Below are 19,614 nucleotides of genomic sequence, written 5' to 3' on the forward strand. Positions count from 1 at the left end.
CGATCTCGACTTTCTATATATACCATTATGGAATCCCCGTTTCTTGCAGAGGCAATCTCTCGCTGCGCTCGAGATTGCCGGCGCCCTGCGAGCGCCCTATAACGCAAAACCATCTACCATTTTTCAACTATTCTATGTTCCAATTTCTTTTAGTATATTAAACTATACATTGCTCCCACATGGCACATGCACATACCTAAGAGTATCAACTCTTGCACATACACAGCAAATACTTATACCCAATAAACTAACTCACTGCATTCATAGTCCCTTTTTAATTCAGATACAATGGGGTAGTATTTTCTTTCGAATTCTTAAACAGTCAATGGACAGGCATGTCTCTTATTAAAAGAATAATTCTTTTATATTTTCGTAGATGATGCCAGGTTTTCCAGCAATTGATTGTGGATCAAAGTGATTTCGGATAATCGAAATTTTGGTTAATCCAATTTTTATTTGGAAAATAGGAGTTTAGGATGCCTGTATCATAAGATCGAGAATCGAGAAGAAAATAAGTGAAGTTCATTTATTTTTTGTGCAGCTTCAAAGCGTCTGGCAGAGTTTTGGCCCATGGAAAGTGTCTGTCACTCATAATATAACTTCAGAATAATATTCTTTAAAACATAATATATAAAAATCAGCCATGAGAAAATAAGTTAAGTAACACTTATTTTTAGTTACCTTTGCCACCTGCTATCTGCTCAGGTGTCACTAGGCAAGCTCCACAAGTTCGCAGGTATTCAAAGCACATGACTCTACTGAGATCCTAAAGTTTCATCTGTGTGAAAATATGTTATGTCTGGTCGCTCTGAGATCTTGGACTATTATGGTTATCACTTATTACAACTTTTCTGCATTCAACCAATTACTAATTTTATGAAACAATGTACATAATGAAGCAGAGGGAATTATACCACGTGAGTTTTTAGATGCGGTCTTTTTTCGATTTCCTTTACACAATACCAGGAAGGAAAATAATTTAACTAGTTGATGTTGCCAGATTGTTTTTGTATATGCGTATATTTCAGTACATTTGACTAACCTGAGACAGTCCTAGGTCAGGTAACCATTCACTGGAAACCCAAGTATGTCCTAACTGAGCTATGGCTGGATACCTCACCAGAGAAGGATGCCGGTGCTCTTCAATGGCGAGTCGTAGCTTTTTCCTGTGCATTGGATGGGTTATACCGAGTCCACATTCCAGTTCCAGGTCACTGAGCTCTAAGAGCACCTGGCCATGCAAAGGACCAATCTATAAGGTTTATACACACAATCATAGCTTTCACCCGGTTGGAGTCTTGTGAAGCCAATCATCATAGCGAAAGCGAAAGAATATTTAAATTTTCGAAACTAAACGGGGTGACTCCTAAGTTGATACTCTTCATACAACTATATCTTTATACCGGGTGAGTCTTTGAGGCGTACAAATATTTCAACAGTAGATTTTTGAGATCAAAAGAAATAGTTTTTTTCCTTTCCATTTTTTTCCCAATCGGTTCGGTTTGAAAGATACAGGCTGTTTAAACACTACGAAAAAATATTATTTTTAGTTCTATCTAATAAATGGTTTTATCGAATGAAATGAATTTCGGAATATAGTTTTTCATTTACTTGATGAATCTTTTTCGAACACAAGATATCACCCACTTATTCCAGTTTTCTCATTATGACAATTATACGTCCCATAAAAATACCAAAAACTCAAATAATTCTGGGAAATTTGAAAAATTGGGTACTTAGGCTGCATACAACTCTTTTTGAAAGATCCACAGATGCGTACTTTCACACATTTAGCTGGTTATTCTGAAGGTAATTTTATTTATCCAGGGTTGGCACAGCTCATTATGAAAATTTTAAATGGCTGTATCTTTTTATCAGGGCCAAATCGGATAAAATGGTATAGGGAAAAACTGTTTTTTTTGACCTCAAGAATTTACTGTTAGCATATTTGTACGAGTCAAAGACTCACCCTGTATAATAATGTCTGTTCGGTACCAAATTTAGAGTTTATGGTTACTGTATTTGGTTTCACTGCAACTGTTTGTGTTCTGTAATAAATTAAATAAAAAATAAAATGAAATAGAATAAACTGTGTATGAGACATTGAAATGAAAATCCCATTGGCAATCAATAACTAACCTACACGGCAATAAATATAATGTAGGATACGTTTAGTTGGAAACGACAGTTTTTTGAAAATATTGTTCATCCCTATGAAATCTTTGTTGAAGAGGTAGTATCAACTTAGTAACCATTATATCTATATGAAGTAGAGTCCAAAAGAAGTAATAATTCATAGTCACGTATTGAGAAGAGGAATTTATTCAGAGTTGGTATTAAAGAGCAGACTCAATAGAAATCAAATACAGGATGTCTGTTAATAAATGCAAATAAGAACTTTGGGACTTGATTCCTAGATGAAAATAAGTGTGCCAGGCTACTTCATTTAATTTTTTTTCGATATCACCTAACCTTCAACATTCACCCTCTAGAAAGTGTGACGCAAAAACCCTTTTTGGGTTGAAAATAACAATCACATTTAATTTTCTACGATCTTTGTTGTAAGGGATATTTGAAAAATTTGATTTTATTGTACATAATTTGCAAAATTTTTATACAGGCGATACATTTCTCTTCACTCAGTTCACTCGATACGATGCTACACTCTTTAAATATCTTCATTCAACTTTTTTGTTTGACAAAAATTGTTAAACAGATACCCCTTCAGATTCCATCATCAAACTGCCTGAATTATTTTAGGACAAGAACACAAAATTAAGTTCTTCATTTTTCAGCTCGATGCTATGCTACTCTTGTTACTTATTTTTATTTGGCCTTCTTCAGAAAATTATGAACAAATACCTCTTGGCCTTTCATTTTTGAACTGCCTAAATTATTTCATTGCCTTGAATTCTTAGAACATAGAATATTCTTAGCTTGAATCAAATTCCTTCATTTTCCAATTAGTTGATGTTTGTTAAATATCTTTTTAACGACAATGAATAAGAATCCGAAATGTTATACGCATGGGTAACTTTATTGTATATCGTTTAAGAATATAGAGCCATGGAAAAAATTGGTGACGCCGTATGTCAAGTTTATATGAAGTATGTTATAATTTTCATCGACGAATCCAGTCCTAAAGAACTCATTTATTTACAGATACCCTGTATTTTTGAAAACAGTTCAACAATTTCCGTTGGCTTCCGGATAATACAGGGTGTTTCAACGTAAATAAGCCACCATTCATAACCAGTGATACCACTGATTTTCCCCTAGATTTCAAAGTTTTGAAGGTTTATTGAATCTGTGCTTATTGCATATGTTTTCATGTCAAATTAATGACCTTGTTATAGATTGAAGATAATTGTTGAACCCTTTTATATTCTATATATATTTTTCTTCAGTAGAAAAAACCAAAATGAGGGACATTAAAATATTGCGGAGCTCTAATTCAAATTCTCAGCTGCATTTTTTCGTTGAATTACCTTTCCACTCTTTATGTTTTCAGCACATCTGGCACCATACTGAGGCATTCCTAGAGCAATCTCCATCCACGCTAAAACCGTAGGAGCTCTCCATCGCTCCATAGGTATTGTGGACGCTTCTCTAAGCAATCTTAACTTCTCGGCATAGCCTTCTTCCGTTAGTGGAGACCAGCTTCTATAAGGCTCAAAAACGTGTTCACCTGAAATTTCTTAAATGGTGGAAAATCGTTTTCTATATACCGTAGATTCGGGTGACTTGGGGCAGTCCTGCAACTTGGGACAATTACCCCTTGCAGATTTTTTTGTTTCTTACAATTTATGAGTGAAAGGACAAATTATAAGACTGTCTTTTCTGAGTCTTTTCGGTTAGTTTAAAAATTAATTCCTGTTGAGTTTGAATTGACAGGAAAAATTAACGAAATCAGGAGAGTAAGCGTTTTTTATGGCTCATATACTTTCTAGTGTCCTGTACAAGTGTTTCACTTTGTGAATGTGTAATTTTTTCTTCTGGATACGTGGGATATTGGGATATTACTGATATTAGATATGTGATGAAACAAGATTGTTTACAAATCAAACGGCAACACGGATCTCATTCATTTATTTTGCTGTTTCATAGGAGTGACTTGGACAATGCCGAATAGATACAAGCGGCGCATTGGCAGCAGGAAATATGCCGATTTTTCGCAGGATATAATTATTTACGTTATTTCTACAGAGAAATCACCAAATAATGAGAGGGATCAAAGTTCCATTGTTTTGTTCAGTTTTTTTTTACATTTGAGTTGCAATAGGGGTTTTTCATTTAATTTCCTTACCAAATTTCAACTATATAATCTGTAATGATCTCCAGTTTTCTGAGAAAAATTGGAGTTCATTTTAATGCATTCCTTTCATTTCATATTTCCGCCTTTGAAAATATTTAATTCTCAAATATTCAGTACATTCATTCCAATAAGCAGAGTGAATGTAAAAAACCGTTTATCTGTGTTTAACGTTGTTTTTCTTGCATGCCGTTGAAGATTTCGACGTGTTTCTGATGTTGATATGCGATAAACCGGAGCTGACGACGTTTTTCACTCTGGAATTTTCAGATTTTTAACGCGTGGGGGGATTTGCCTATAAAAGCAGATTTTCCCCCGCGACGGCCTCTTTTACTTTGACTCTTTTACTCTTTAGTCACTTTTACGCTCCGTACTCTCTTTTCTCTGCGATTCGACTTTAATTGGAATTCTTAATTCTTAGGAATTAATTTTTAGTTTTTCATTTGTTTTCCGAGAGTGCCTGAAATAAAGGAGGTAGGTCCCCGTCTTTACCGTTCAGTTTCTTAATTAGACCTACACCGGTTACTTCTTTGACACTGCTGTACTGTATCGCCTTCTGTTATATTTTATCGTACTTTACCCTGTTTCGCGAGTCTGACTTTTCCCTGCGCTATCAGTCATGGTGCGTAAGCCCTTGGGGTACTGAAGGGAAAGTCCCGTCAACCCCCCTGTTCGCGTTCCGCGGCATAAGTGTTGAAACCGAAATCTCTTCTTTTCTATCACTCATGGTGCGTAAGCCCTTGGGGTAGAGATACCGCTCGTCGTCAGTGAAATCCCGTAGTTGCGCTAAAAATAAACCTTTTCTTCGCTATCAGTCATGGAGCGTTAGACCTTGGGGTAGCGAGTAAAAGTCTCGAGTAGATCCGCCCTGGTTGTGTTTCTTTCATTTCTGGAGAAATATAATTAATTACATCCCGATACCGTATAGCAAGTCATTTGACTTCGCGAGGTCATTCTTAGTATCCATTTCGTCAGTTCTGGTTGGCGCATTTTATTTAACAACCTTTGATTTTTTACTGTACCCGGTATAAACTTTACAAAGTGCTCGTGATCGGATAGAATTTCCAGAATGTATGTTTGCTGATCGATTCGCTCATATTTCATACCTACACATATTTCCGTTGTATATATAATCAGTTTCCGAAGGTGTGAATAAACTGGTACATTATTTGATTTTGACTACTTCGTTATCGCTACCACCCTAGATAACAGCGAACTCTGTCTCCGACTAGCAGCTACTCTGGTAGGTTTGCTATTCTTCCTATTGAAAAGAATAGCTGGCGCTCGAGATAAGTTTTCTCCGAGGTAACCACGTTACAAATCACAAATTCTAATTTTTCAAAACTATACACCGTCCCAAGTCACCTATTTCATTTGAGAGTTGAGAAATCAATAGATTTTAACTTGTGTCCCAAGCCTCCCAAATCATTTCACAAAATGAGTTTCAAACCACTACAAGTGTTTCGCTTTCACAATAGCAGCTTTACCTTCACCCACCTGAAAATGCTATTGCGTTAGCGAAACACTTCTCGTGGTCTAAAAATTCATTTTGTGAAAATTGTATATAATATATATTCAGGAAATAATATGTAGATGGAGTACACCTCGGAAATATCAAGTAGAATTGTCTCTCCAATAATACTAGCTAGACATGAACAAGCGTGTAGGACAAACCCAGAGAAGTTGAAAATATCTAAACACAACTTAAGACCCGGTTAGGGATCATTGTCCCTCATCAGTACAGTATAGTGATAGATATTTCAACCAGATCATGGGGCCTTAAGCCCCATTCGTAACTATTCATTTACACCCTGTATAAATCCTACAAAAATGACAATCTTCCTCTACAACCTACACCAACTTCCGAAAATAGAATGTAAAAGTGACTCACTTGTTTCTTGAAGGGAGCTGGCTTTATTTCTATGCCTTGAACGAGCGAACACTCGAGAAATACTACCCCATGTTCCTCCCCGCCCTCCAGTAGTTCTGGTTTGCGGTTGTTTTGGTCTTCGGCTAATATTAATTGGTTCTGGTTCTATCGGCGAACTGAGTTGTTCCACAGATCTGTAATGTAAGGCAGAATGTACAAAAATCCCAACGACCCTCTATTGGCATGATATTTTATCCATCCAAAAAGTTTTTGATGAATTCATAATGATTTCGAAAACTATACTCAACTCACACATATACGACATTCGAAAACTAATAACAATACAATAGGTTTCTAAAAATAAAACTCACCTGGATAAAACACTTGTGTCAATAGATCTAGAGAAATTGTTAGCATTTAGTGGAGATAGAGTTGGACTACAGTCTTTAGTTGAAATAGCTGCAAAATATTAGGAAAACATGCTTAGAACAACTTTTGTTAGACCAAGAACCAACTTTTAATAAATACAATAAATAGATTTCCATTACCAACAATAAGTGGAATCAATTTTTCCCAAGGGCTTGTCATGTCGTTGAATATACATAATATACAGGATGTTACCGAATAAGTTCGAGGGTTTTTAGATGGTGATTCCTTGGGGAAAATAAAAGGGAGTAAACTACAGTTCATAGGCCTTTCCTCGAAAAGTTACACGCTATCAAAAAGGAGAAAAATGGTAAGTTCTACCAATAAGAAGACTACAATAGAAATCAAAGCGACTTGACAGCCACATCATTCTAGAATTTTTCGAATCCATTCTCAGAATATCCATTCAGCTACAATGCTTTATTTTGTTTTTTTTATTAGGAAACTATTGCTTTCACGAACATAATATGCATGGTGAATTTTTGACTCCAACAAATATTTTAACAGTAGATTCTTGAGGTCAAAAGAAACACTTTTATTGTTTACCATTTTTTTCGAATCGGCTCGGTTTGAAAGATACAGGATGTTGAAAAACTATCTCACAAACGGTTTTATCGAATGAAATGAATTTCGGAATAAAGTTTTTCATTTATTTGATTAATCTTTTTCGAACACAAGATATCACCCAAGTCTTCCAGTTTTCTCATATAACCATATAACGTACCATAAAGATACCAAAAATTCAAAGAACCCAACCCTTGAAACTAAGTTGGACGCTATCTAATGAATATTGGAACGTTTTGTAAAATGAAAGTATTCTTCATTGATGTTTAAAAATTAAAAAGTATCTCTGAAATTTGGAAAATTGGTTACTTTGGCTGAATACAACTCTGTTTAAAAGATCCACTGATGTGTAGTGCCACAGATTTAATTAGTTAGTCTGAAGGTAATTCTGTTTTTCCATCGGTGGCACACAGCTCATCATGAAAACTTAAAACGGTTATATGTTTTTATCAGGGCCGAATCGGAAAAAATGGTATAGAAAAAAATTGTTTCTTTTGACCTCAAGAATCTACTGTTGGACTATTTGTACAAGTCAAAGATTCACCCTGTACAGGAGTCAAAATAGATTTGCAATGCATCGTTCTTTTCAACACATATTTTTATATTGAGAAAGTTCGTTTAATATAAAAGTTCTATCAACATTTGCATGTTTTATCCCTTCAAAAGATTGAAACAAAATTGAAGAAATATTCATAGGTACAGCTTCATTGGTAGAACATGCCCACAAAGTGACAATCCCTGAACAGTCAAGCATTTCCAATAATAAAATTATAATATTTTTTTTATTCAGATTGGAAGAGTGTAACTAGGGAAGGCCTTGTTTATAAGAAAGACCCCTTTAAATTTTTGACAATGGATGACCCCACAGAAACTTTCGCACTTGTTTGGTAACACCTCTTATTATTCATTAATATCATAGTTCATGCATAATAATATCATTTTGAGGAAAACAAGCATTGTTTCCAATCACCAATATGTTAATTTCTATCATATCTACGAGCTATGGGATCAGCAAGAGAATTAATATAATCATTATTATAATTTTCTTGCTTCATCTAGCGGAAATATTCATTTAGTGAGTATAAGTTTATAAATTCAATACTTCAAATATATTTCCAAAGCGTACTAAGCAAATTTATAACATACGAGTATTGAAATTGAAATCAGGTCGATTCCATGTCGATGTGGTTTGTGGTTTCTTTACCCTTCTTACTTCACTGCATAGTCCAAGCAGATGTGAATGTAAGAAACAGTTCGTTTGTATTTTAATCTGAGTTCAAGTTAAGCGGAGTTAGGCCCGTTTGCACCAATCCCCCTTAAAATGAGTACTTAACTAAGCGTAGTTTAAAGTTAATGGACGCTTGATTTTATTGTCAGTTGCAAGACTGCGGCTAAACAGAATCTTAAGTAAGGGGCCCTTAAGTTTTCATATCTAGTGATATTTCAGTTTTTTATTTTGGTGCAACTTCATTCTAGTCTTATAAAGCCTCTTCATTGGTTGGCCGGTTGCCGATGATCGTTGTCATTTCATTAACCTAACTTTATTGTCCTGTCAGTTAGTGTCAAGTAAACTATTATATTATTATCAAAGAGTGACAACTTTTTGTTGCTGAATTAGCATTATGATTGATAATGAAATGGATTGTCTAATAAAAGGTACTTGACGTTATTAGAAAAACCACAGCAGTTCTGCAACCAGTTTATGACTTCAACAAATTATTTTGGGTTAGAATCCCGCCCTTAAATACCTAAGTGGTCATTACAGGAGCGCTTAAATTTACGGCTAGCTTTAGCCATTTAAATGTCACTTAACAGTTGGTGCAACGTAATATAAGTTAAGGGTTCATTTTAAGGGACACTTAACACTAAGTGCGTTTGGTGCAAACGGGTCTAAATCACCGTTTGGTTAAATTTCCTTAAGGATTTTTCAAAAACTTTTCTCTCTAAAAATTACATTGTTTCGTTGAGACATATTACATATCTCGTTTTCGGAATTATCTGACGATGAAACGAGGAATCCCACCTAATCAGACATTACTGTCTGGTAATAAACAGTAAAGAATACGGAACCTATTTAATTGTTGAAGGAATTACAATTTTTTTCTAGTTTTTGTTCAATAGTTAAAAGTTTAAATGTTATTCAGGCACACACTGCACACTCGAATTTATTTAAAATCTCTAGATCAGGGAATTAGTATATTATTTAACGAGCGGTAATGTAGGCCGTAGGCGAGTGCTGTAATTCATCAAGTGAGTTATGACCATTACCGCAAGTTGAATACTATACTTTATCTACGACTTTAACAATAAATACTAAGATACAAGTACAGAGAAAGAACTTTATTGACAAGTCTCAATAGTGACCTACAACAGTACTATAAAAATTTTAGTTTAAATTTTCGGGCGATAAATTCTGTATGGTAATATTAGCAGCTCGTCTTACTTCTGGAGGTGTACATAATACTTCATCTTCATTATCTGAATTAATTCTTTTGAGCAAAATATTCACAATAATTAGTTATCAATTTAATCTAGGGTTATCAACTTAATTTGAAAACGTCAAAATTATTCAAGTGACATTCCTCCCCTCAATATCAATAATGGACTGTTCCCTTTCGGCCAACCGGCTTGTAGAAAAAGCACAGAGCCGGTTCGTAAATCTTTCCTGATTTATTATAGTGAGTTATAGTAGTGAGTTATTATAACTCACGTTGTTTGTTTACAAATACTATTAATTGCTCAAAAGCATTTGAATAATGAATATATAAATTAATAGGAGTAGATAAAAGAATTTTTTTGGCAATTGTCAAGATTACTCACTTTGGTACATATGCGGAGGCGGTAACGACGATACTATGGACACTGAATCCGCGTCAATATTTCCACCTTCTATGGTGATAGTTGGTGTTCCATCCGTTGTCGAATCCGAAAGATTACCAGCTATGGAAGTAGCACCGCTTTCACGATCCGAGCTAATTCTGACTCCAGAATCAGCGCTGCAACTACCGCGATCTCCTGAAATCAAACCTAGGCCGTGGTGTCCTGATATGAGACCTCCCGAACCAGGGGTTAGCGCTCCGCCATTTATACCGTGGCGCGGAAGCGATGCCAAGGATTCCTGATCCGATAAACAGCCGCTAGAAGCAAGTTGTCGACGGGCCTGTAACGAATTTAATTTCGATATTGAATCTGTTTTGAAAGAAATTAATTGTACATTGCCAACGTAAGTAGAAGAGTACATGACTCAATCAGTATTATCTTCGTGTATCAACTATAAAACGCTCAAGGCTCCTATTGTGAATATGAAAGAAATATAAGATAGGTAATTCAGTTTTTGTCCAGGTAAGAGTATATGATGTATGAGAGACTCTTGTGTGTATTGGAGAATGATGTAGATCAGATTGAAGCAGTTAGTTGACTCTGCTATAAACCAATGGTTAGAGAGGTTTATATTTCTGCATTTCTTTTCTACAAACAAGACTTTCAGCTCCAGGATAGTATTCATTCATTATTTATTTGAGACTGACATAATAATGGAAACTCACCTCCTGAAGTTGTTCTTGTGCTATTTGAAGCTGAACCTCTTTGGCATTAAGTTGGGCAGCTAGAGATAAACTTCTCTCAGCCTCATCTCTAGCGTGCCGCAACAAACTCCAACGTTCTCTTTCACGCTCTTCCCTTTCGGTAGATAGTTGTTGTACCGAACTGTTCGTGTCCCTTACTCGCTTCAAAAAAGGAGAGATCAAATAGGATTTTTAACTTTTGATCGCGGAAAAGGGTTAGGGTGAGATATTTTGCCTAATGCATATACGAGGATGTATTGATATCTAGTTAGCCTAGACCAGTTCCATGCATGAACAAAATATTGCGTTACCATAGCAACGAACAATAACTCATTAGAAGTGTCAGTGTAAAGTTTGAGGTCGAAAAAGTAAGCCAGAGTTACTAAATAAATCAAAAGAAAGAAAATGTCCACCGAAATTATGGAAATCGAGCCATCATCAAGTACCTGTATATTAAAGGGTTAACTTTTCATAAGCTTTCAGGAAAATTATGCATTTCTGGACCGTTTTAGTGATCTATAGCTTACATGAATCCGTATCTATTCACGATAAGTAGTTCGAAACTAACACTGTTACAGGTACATTTCCAGAATTGCATTATTTACGAATCTATCAACCGGACACAGACAGATCGATCGTATGCTACAGATTTGTAACTTACAGATGAAAAGCAGAATACAACGATTAGAGGTAAGCAGATTTACGAAGATATGCTTAATACCCTTGGTGATCAATGTTGAAAAATTGGACTGCAAGCTTCAAAAGAGGTAAATTTTCCATTGAAGAGGATGACCGATCGGGAAGGCCAGTTTCTGTGTCAGTCCCAGAAAGTATCGATGCAGTTCATGACATGATTTTATCAGACCGTCGAATTGGGCTAAAACGAATATCTGAAGCACTGAATATTTTATACGAACGCGTTCATCATATAGTTCACGTCAATTTGGACATGAGAAAAATTGCTGCAAAATGGATCCCCAAATGTTTGAATGTTGACCAAAAGCGTGCAAGGGTAGAAGCATCGCGTTTGATCTTTGCTCGATTTGAAAACGATGTAGACTTCTTAAACCGAATTGTTACCATGGATGAGACTTGGGTACATTTCTACGATCCAGAAACAAAGCAACAATCGATGGAATGGCGACACTCTGGTTGAGTAAGAAGGTTGACCTAAGAAGTTTCGTGTCCAAAAACCTGCTGGAAAAGTTCTTGCTTCAGTGTTTTGGGATTGCCATGGAGTAATCATGATTGATTTTTTGGACAAGAGTACAACAATAACTATTGGACATTACTGACCACTCTATGGGAAAAAATTGAAGAGAAAAGACGCGGAAAGCTATCCAAAGATGTTTTGTTTTTGCAGGACAATGCCCCTGCACACAAATCTCATGTTGCCATGCAAAAAATTCGTGATTTAGGGTTTGAATTGCTAGAACACCCCCCTTATTCATTAGATTTGGCTCCATTCGACTATCATATCTAATCTCAACTGAAAAAAAGTTTAAGAGGTCCTAAATTTTCCTCCAACGAGGAGGTTATAAAAGCTATGGAGGTCTGGTTTGCAGAGGAAGAAGAAACATTTTTTTTTAAAGGTCTAGAGACGTTGTATGTTCTCTGTAATAAATGTATTCAACTAGGAGAAGAATATGTTGAGTAATAAAAAATTTTGAGATTAAAATTTTGTTTGGTTCTATAGTAGGCTAAGAATTTTTCAATATATCCTCGTACCATTTCAATATTCATAAAAAAATTTATCTCAGATATTTTCAACGAACACATATACGAATCTTAAATATTCAAATCGATCAATAACTTATACAGGGTGTTTCAATGGGAAACGGAAATACTCAATAGGCGGATAGGTGGCACAGAGGTGGTTCTAGAGATACCACATTTATTGGCTCTTGGTGTCTTCGTAGCCGAGATATAGGATGTTTTATAAATTCTGCTCGTTTCTTCCTGAGGCGATATCAGACGAACCACCCGGTATATTTTCTTCATATTTGGCAAACGTGTTTATTATTCAAAGTTCAAATGTATCATGCAATAATCTCAAGTAAATTTCAGGTCCGGGTTAACAAAAAATTATGAATCGTTTGAATCCTTGAAAAAACACCTTGTCATCGAAATGTTGAAAATCTGCTTCAATATTTGAAAAGACCACAAACAACTTAACTGAAGGGTGTGCTTTAAATTTTCGCGCAGACGGTTTTACTGCACAAGTGAGGTTTTCAAGAACTTGGATTCCTGAAAGTAAAATAATTATTTTAACATTATTTAGTAATAACTTATTACATTGGTTTTTCCTTCTATAGGTGCAGACTATTTCAGTTTTTAATTTTTAGTTACTCTCTTGTCATTTCCAGAAAAAATGGCCTGTATGTAGGTACATAACTGATTATCGGAATGTTTCAAGGATTCAAACGATTCATGATTTTTTGTCAACCCGGACCTGGATTTTACTTTCGGTTTATTGCATAATATATTCGACCTTTGAATAAGAAAGACGTTTGCCAAATATGGAGAAAATATACTGGGCGGTTCGTCTGATATGACCTCAAGAAGAAACGAGTAAAATTCATAAAACATCCTGTATCTCGGCTAAGAAGACAGTGAGAGCCAATAAATGTGGTATCTCCAGGACCAACTCGATGCCACATATCCTCCTTCCTCCTATTAAGTATTTCCTAATGAAACACCCTTTATCACTGAAAATTCTCAAAAAGAAAAACAGTAATTTAATCAGCCTTCCTAATGGAAGTTTTTTCCCAAATAACCCGTTTTTTGAAGGAACGGAATATGGATGAATCTTCCAGATCCGACAGTTTGGAGACAATTACTGAGTCGCTCTAAAAAATTCGCAAAATCGAGATAACGAAATTGAAAAGGTTCAGATCTTCTCTGAAAATATACCCTGAAAAGTTAAAATAAAGGAAAGTTGAGGAGTACACCTACCGTATTGAAGTTCCTGATGAAATCTCGTAGCTCCTTTTCTTTATCGTCCAAAGTTCCGTATAAGTCTTTCATTTGGTTGAGCAGGTCATATTTCTCAGCTTTCAGCCGCCTTCTATCAGATTTCAAGGCTGGAACATACAATGTCGTAAATCATGGTGGAACTTTTTCAGATAAATCACCACTGAAAGTCTCGATCAACTTGCAAACTATACACACTCGATAAAATTGTTGGAAAATTCTGGAAGAACTTTTATCACCAGATACATACATATATGTATGATATTTTGATTATTTGCTATATTCAAGTCGAAAAAGGTTTCTTCTACATTGTTAAAATCATCGTGACACTTTTGTAAGTATACAATATAACCCATTAAAATGGAACGAATTCCGTATGTCTATGGATCTATGGATCATAATACCGAAAAATGTATATTTCTGTTCTTCTAATTCACAATCCGTATTTCGATATTATGAACACGATTCATTTTAATAATTCCTTTTATTTCAATTTATTGATCTGGTGAATTTGTTAGATTCTAATTAATCACTTGATATACAGATATCCCTACTAATATATTTAAATGTGGATGTTTAACTCTATATAACTCCTCAAAGCAAATTAATGGATTCTCTAATTTTTTTAACAATGAGAACCAGATGTATGAGAAAAAATATTCTACTGGTGAATGCAGCTCATATAGGCCTCTCAGGAAAGTTGCTCCTTTTGCAATTGAGGCCATAACATTCGGAGATACAGATTTATGGATTTTTGCCATAATTTTTCGATATCTATAACGAGAGAATGAGTGGTCCGATTTAAATGAAATTTAAAAATGATATTTTAAAAATTGGGTACTTTGGCTAGATGCAACTCTGTTTAAAATATCCACAGATGTGTAGTGTCACAGATTTGGTTAGTTATTTTGTTTTTTCAGGGGTGGCAACTTAAAATGGCTTTTTATCAGGGTCGGATCGGAAAAAGTTGTAAGAAGAAAGTGTTTCTTTTGACCTCAAGAAACTACTGTTAAAATATTTGTAAGAATCAAAGACCCGCCCTGCATAGAATGAAGTTTTCGTCAGTTTCACTAGGTTTTCTTCATACCAATTAGAAAAAGCCCCCATTCTATGGTAGTAGTAGTACTTAACTGAGATATTTCTTTTCCATGCTGTTTTTTTTTTCAGAGAAGTTCGACTTGTCTCCACTTTCAAATGAATGTCATTTTATTGCTATACTACTACTACTGGAGATATTCGACATGAATCTCTTTCGACAAAAAAAGATTCAATTCAGAATGAAAGTGGAATATTTCATAGATGATACCAAATTCAGTAAATAGACGTCCAAAAATTCCTGGCGTATATAGCGTGTTTTCATCACGAACGATAATAAAACTAATAAAAGTTTCATTAAAAGCGTGTCTTTCAAAACACGTCCCACATTTAGTGCCTCTCTTTAATATCGAAAGGATTCATTGTATCAAGATCCTGTTACAGTTTCTGTAATGCTGCAGATCGTAATTATCAATTCCATGAAAGAAGCTATTATGAAACTTCAACGAGTGAAAATCCTAATTGCAAATTAATTTCGTTCAGCGCCTAATATTGTCTGGAGTTGAAATTTCGCAACTCCCAGTTGAAATTTTCAGGATTCTTTTTCCGAACGAAATGGCTGCTAAAAAACCTCGGCGTTTGTTATCAAAGTCGGAACTATTTTTTTAATTAGGCTCTACGATTAATTCATTTCGTTTAATACTTACGAGGTAATATTTTGAAACTAGATTGAAAAAGACGCAAACTCTGATCTAGATACTTAAAGATTAATTATAAGACTGCTTTCACACCACGGGTTGTTAGCGTCGGATGAAAATTTGCGAACTATGATATTTGTTCAATTAAACTGCTCCACAAGAGTTAGGGATATCGTATTCATCGTTTTTAAAAGAATGTAATCTTCGAGAAAATCGCAGTAAAATCATTTAAAACTCAATAACAACTTGAATCGATCCAATAAAAATCAGTATGAGACGTTTCGTCAATCTGGTCGCCTTTTTTCTGAAGTTTGGTTCTTTGCATATGCTTCATGAATGTTCTTATTTTGAAATGAAATCAGTTTATCAACGGCTTCGATTTGAAACTAGTTTTCTGAAAATGCCAAGACGTAAATTAACAAACGCTGAGGCTAATAGGGCTATCGGAATGCTACAGGGCGGCCTAACTCAGGTTGTTGTAGCGGAAAGGCTCCAAGTCAGCCAAAGTGTGATATCTCGACTTTGGAATAGGTTCAGGGAGACAGGTTCCGTGTTGGAAAGACCAGGGCTTGGTGGGCGACGAAAAACAACACCTGCTCAGGATCGTTTCATCACCATTTCGGCGAGAAGAAACCCTATATCTACGTGTAGAATGCTACGGAATACTCTTCAAAATGCAGATTAGGTCCAAGTTTCCATCGAAACCATCAGATGACGTTTGAGAGAGGTGAATCTAGGTTTTAGACGTCCATTAAGAGTAGTTCCATTAATACGTGACCTTAAGCGTCAAAGACTGGAATGGGCAAGGCAACATATCAATTGGAACGATCAATGGTGTAGTGTCCTTTTCACTGATGAATCCAGATATGGACGATTTTCAGATTCTCGAAGAATAAGGGTATGGACAATCCCACGCACACCCCGTAATCGTCGTTATGTACAAGAAGTTCATCCATTCCGAGGGGGTAGTGTTATGGTATGGGCCGGGATATGTTTCAACGGGCGCACAGATCTACACATTTGTCCTGGGAATATGGCCGCCTCACACTATAGGGAACATGTCATTGACAATGTTGTGCCAAATTTTCACGCTGCTATTGGCGAAACTTTTTAATTTCTAGATGATAACGCTAGACCGCACCGTGCAGCCATAGTTGAGAATACGCGCGAGGAGCTTGGTATTCCACATTTACCAATACCTCCGCACTCACCGGATTTGAATTGCATAGAACATGCATGGGATATGCTCCAAAGAGGATTAGATAATCATCAACCTACCCCAGAATCCTCAAATGATCTGAGAGAGCTTCCGCCCCGTTTATGGAACCAAATTCCTCAAGAAATGTTCAACAACCTCGTGTGTAGTATGCAAAGAAGATGTCAAGCTGTCATTGATGCCCGTGGAGGTCATACATTGTAGTGATAGTCTTAAAATGCTTTAATTTTCTGGGAATAAAATTTCGTTATTTTACTCGATTTTTCTTAACCACCTATGCTGCAGACCTACAGGCTAAAATTGATTTCTAACTTGAAATCATATTAATGTGAATTTTCATCACAAAAATCTTATTTTAACTATATTTTTTCGCAATTTGAGTCAATATCCCTATCTCATGTGGTGCAGTTTATTTTTGATAACACGTTCACTAATATTTATCTGTTGGCGAATCCAAATCGTTCGTGACTTTTTGGATACCGTCTACAATTCCTAATGGGAATAACAGCTTCAAATACTTACTCAGCAAAGCCTCTTTGGCCAGTTGCAATTCCATTTCCAAGGAGTGGATTTTTCCATTTGGATCGGCATTACTTTCTGTTGGCGTTTTTTTGTCAGCTAGTACCGAGGTAGCGCCTGATACGACCAATCTACGTAGTCTAGTGAGTTCAGCCTGTAAGCGTTCATTTTCCAGTCTCAATTTCCTAATTGTGAGCGCCGATTTTGGATAGGAGGTAGGAGATGACAGCATCGAAGACATTTCATCTTGGTTTCCATCACTGCTGCGTGGAGAGCGGGATGAGGATGAATCTGTTAAAAAAAATATTATCGTTAGAGAGATCCTGACCTTTTTCATCATTTCAACAATCCTGATGATTTGAACAAACATGGTTGATAAAAACATGGTATCAAAATTGACTCACCAGCATCTGGATGACTGCTACATCCTGGTTTTGGAGATCCTGTTTTACTCAACCTGTCTCCACTATCTGGCGAAGATCTATCCTTCAAGGGACTAGCGTTTTCGTCTACCGTCATAATATTATTCTTGTAGTCACTAACTCTATCACTGAAAACGTTTTGTGCTTCACTACACCTCACCGGATTTGACCGAGTCTTCTTCACGTCCCTTTTGGATGGTTTCGCTTCTTCACCTGAAGAATTCAAGTATGAGTTTTATATATTGTTACAGAGATATGTATGGCAGTATGATATAGTAAATTTAAAATGCTGTTTCTTTATGAGGGTGAGTCTTTGACAGGGGATTCTTGAGGTCAGAAGAAAAACTTTTTTCTTAAAAATTTTTTCCGAATCGGCTTGGTTGTACAGATTATTGTCATTGCTGAATCTCGTTAGCGAGAATAAGTCTACAAAAAGACTCAAAAACCAGACTATCGGAGCGATCAAACTTATAATTTCTTAGGGCTACTAGCGACTGTGTACCCTCCTGTGACTGAAAAGACCCAACAGTGACCTACAGATCCTTCCACACTGCGGGCATGGATAGTCACCAACCAGATCTGGCCGCGGCTGTATTCTTCTCGAGTCTCCATTATAATTGTAGACCAAAGGCATCCACTGTGATCTGTCTAACGCTAGTTGTTCCCAGTTATGATTGGCATTAACTGATTTTAGGTTTTGATTCAGTTATATCCTTAAACCGCTTATACTTGCCTCCTGGTTCCGAGCTCCCTCTGTGAATTCGCCATACAGAGCTATTTTGAGGAGTCTTGTGTCTTGCATCCTCAGAATGTGGCTGCTCCATCTGAGTCGGGTCTTCGTTAGTTGAGTCTCAATTGTTATACAACTCGCGCGCTGCTAGACTTCTGCATTTTAAACTTTGTGGTGTGCATTATCTGTCTTGCGTTGTTGCCTGTAGGTTGTGCAGCTTTGGGAGGACCACTGCTTTAAAAACAGCTGCCTTGGTCTTAAGATTGAGGTCGTGATTTTGAAACACTCTGTCCTTCAGCTTCCAGAATGCCCGTGATGCCGAATTGATACGGTTGTGTATTTCCGTGCCCAGGTTAGCCCTAGTATTTATGAAATTTCCCAAGCATTTTATCTGCTCGACCTGTTCTAGAGTTCCATTCTCCAGGCTGATATCTGTTTGAATGTTTTCTGGCGGACTTACCAGGATTTTGGTTTTGTTTATAGGTGTTGAAAAACAAAACACAAATATTATTTTTAGTTCTAGCTCACAAATGGTTTCATCGAATAAAATGAATTTCGAAACATAGTTTTTCATTTATTTGAGGAATCTTTTTCGAACCCAAGATATCACCCACGTCTTCCAGTTCTCTCATTCTGACCATTACGTACCATAAAAATAAAAAAATTCAGAGAACCCAACTCTTGAAACTAAGTTGAAAGTTTGTATATAAGGAACATTTGAACGTTTTGTTCCTTTTTTTCTCGTATAATCAGTTTCCGAGTAATTTGATGTTCAAAAATAAAAAAAAAAATAGCGAAATTCGAAAAATTTAGTACTTTTGAGCCACTTGTTTAAAATATGTGTAGTGTCATAGATTAAGCTAGTTATTCCGAAGGTAATTTTGTTTTTCAGCTCATTATGAAAACCTGAAATGGCTATATCTTCTTATAAGGGGCGAATCGGAAGAAATGGTATGCGAAAAAAGTGTTAATTTTGACCTCAACAATTTGCTGTTAGAATTTTTGTACGAGTCAAAGACTCATCCTGTATATTACAAAAGTCGGAAAATGTTTAAAATCTGTCAGTGTTTCTTTTTCTTCCCGTCTTTTATGGAAACAGTTGAGTTTAAACAGTTTACAGTATTAGCTAGAAGTACCTTTTTTTTTGAAAAACCTTTCTATATTTCAGTAACTAAAACAAACAGTAGGAGTAGTCCGGTAGACTTGCTCAGGTAGGAGACTTGAATCACCTCAAATATTTCAATTCAAATTTCGCGCTACCGGTATCGTAAATAGCTTGCGACATA

General features: G+C 35.9%; 1 protein-coding gene across 2 annotated transcripts in view; it reads right to left on the bottom strand.

Annotated features, from left to right (window-relative positions):
• Positions 1-19,614, bottom strand: part of LOC123321491 (kazrin) — a 39,566-nt gene that overhangs the window by 8,586 nt on the left and 11,366 nt on the right. The window contains exons 3-11 of one of the 2 annotated variants that reach the window (XM_044909140.1): positions 17,581-17,811; positions 17,180-17,467; positions 13,691-13,818; positions 10,718-10,897; positions 9,993-10,332; positions 6,554-6,641; positions 6,204-6,376; positions 3,489-3,688; positions 1,043-1,231 (exon numbers count right to left, since the gene is read on the bottom strand). In XM_044909140.1, coding sequence (XP_044765075.1) covers positions 1,043-1,231; positions 3,489-3,688; positions 6,204-6,376; positions 6,554-6,641; positions 9,993-10,332; positions 10,718-10,897; positions 13,691-13,818; positions 17,180-17,467; positions 17,581-17,811 — 1,817 coding nt within the window. Of the gene's footprint in view, positions 1-1,042; positions 1,253-3,488; positions 3,689-6,203; positions 6,377-6,553; positions 6,642-9,992; positions 10,333-10,717; positions 10,898-13,690; positions 13,819-17,179; positions 17,468-17,580; positions 17,812-19,614 lie in introns of both variants that reach the window. The other variant, XM_044909133.1, reaches the window with a different exon arrangement.

This window comes from Coccinella septempunctata, chromosome 1, assembly GCF_907165205.1.
Source record: "Coccinella septempunctata chromosome 1, icCocSept1.1, whole genome shotgun sequence".
NCBI lineage: Eukaryota > Metazoa > Arthropoda > Insecta > Coleoptera > Coccinellidae > Coccinella > Coccinella septempunctata.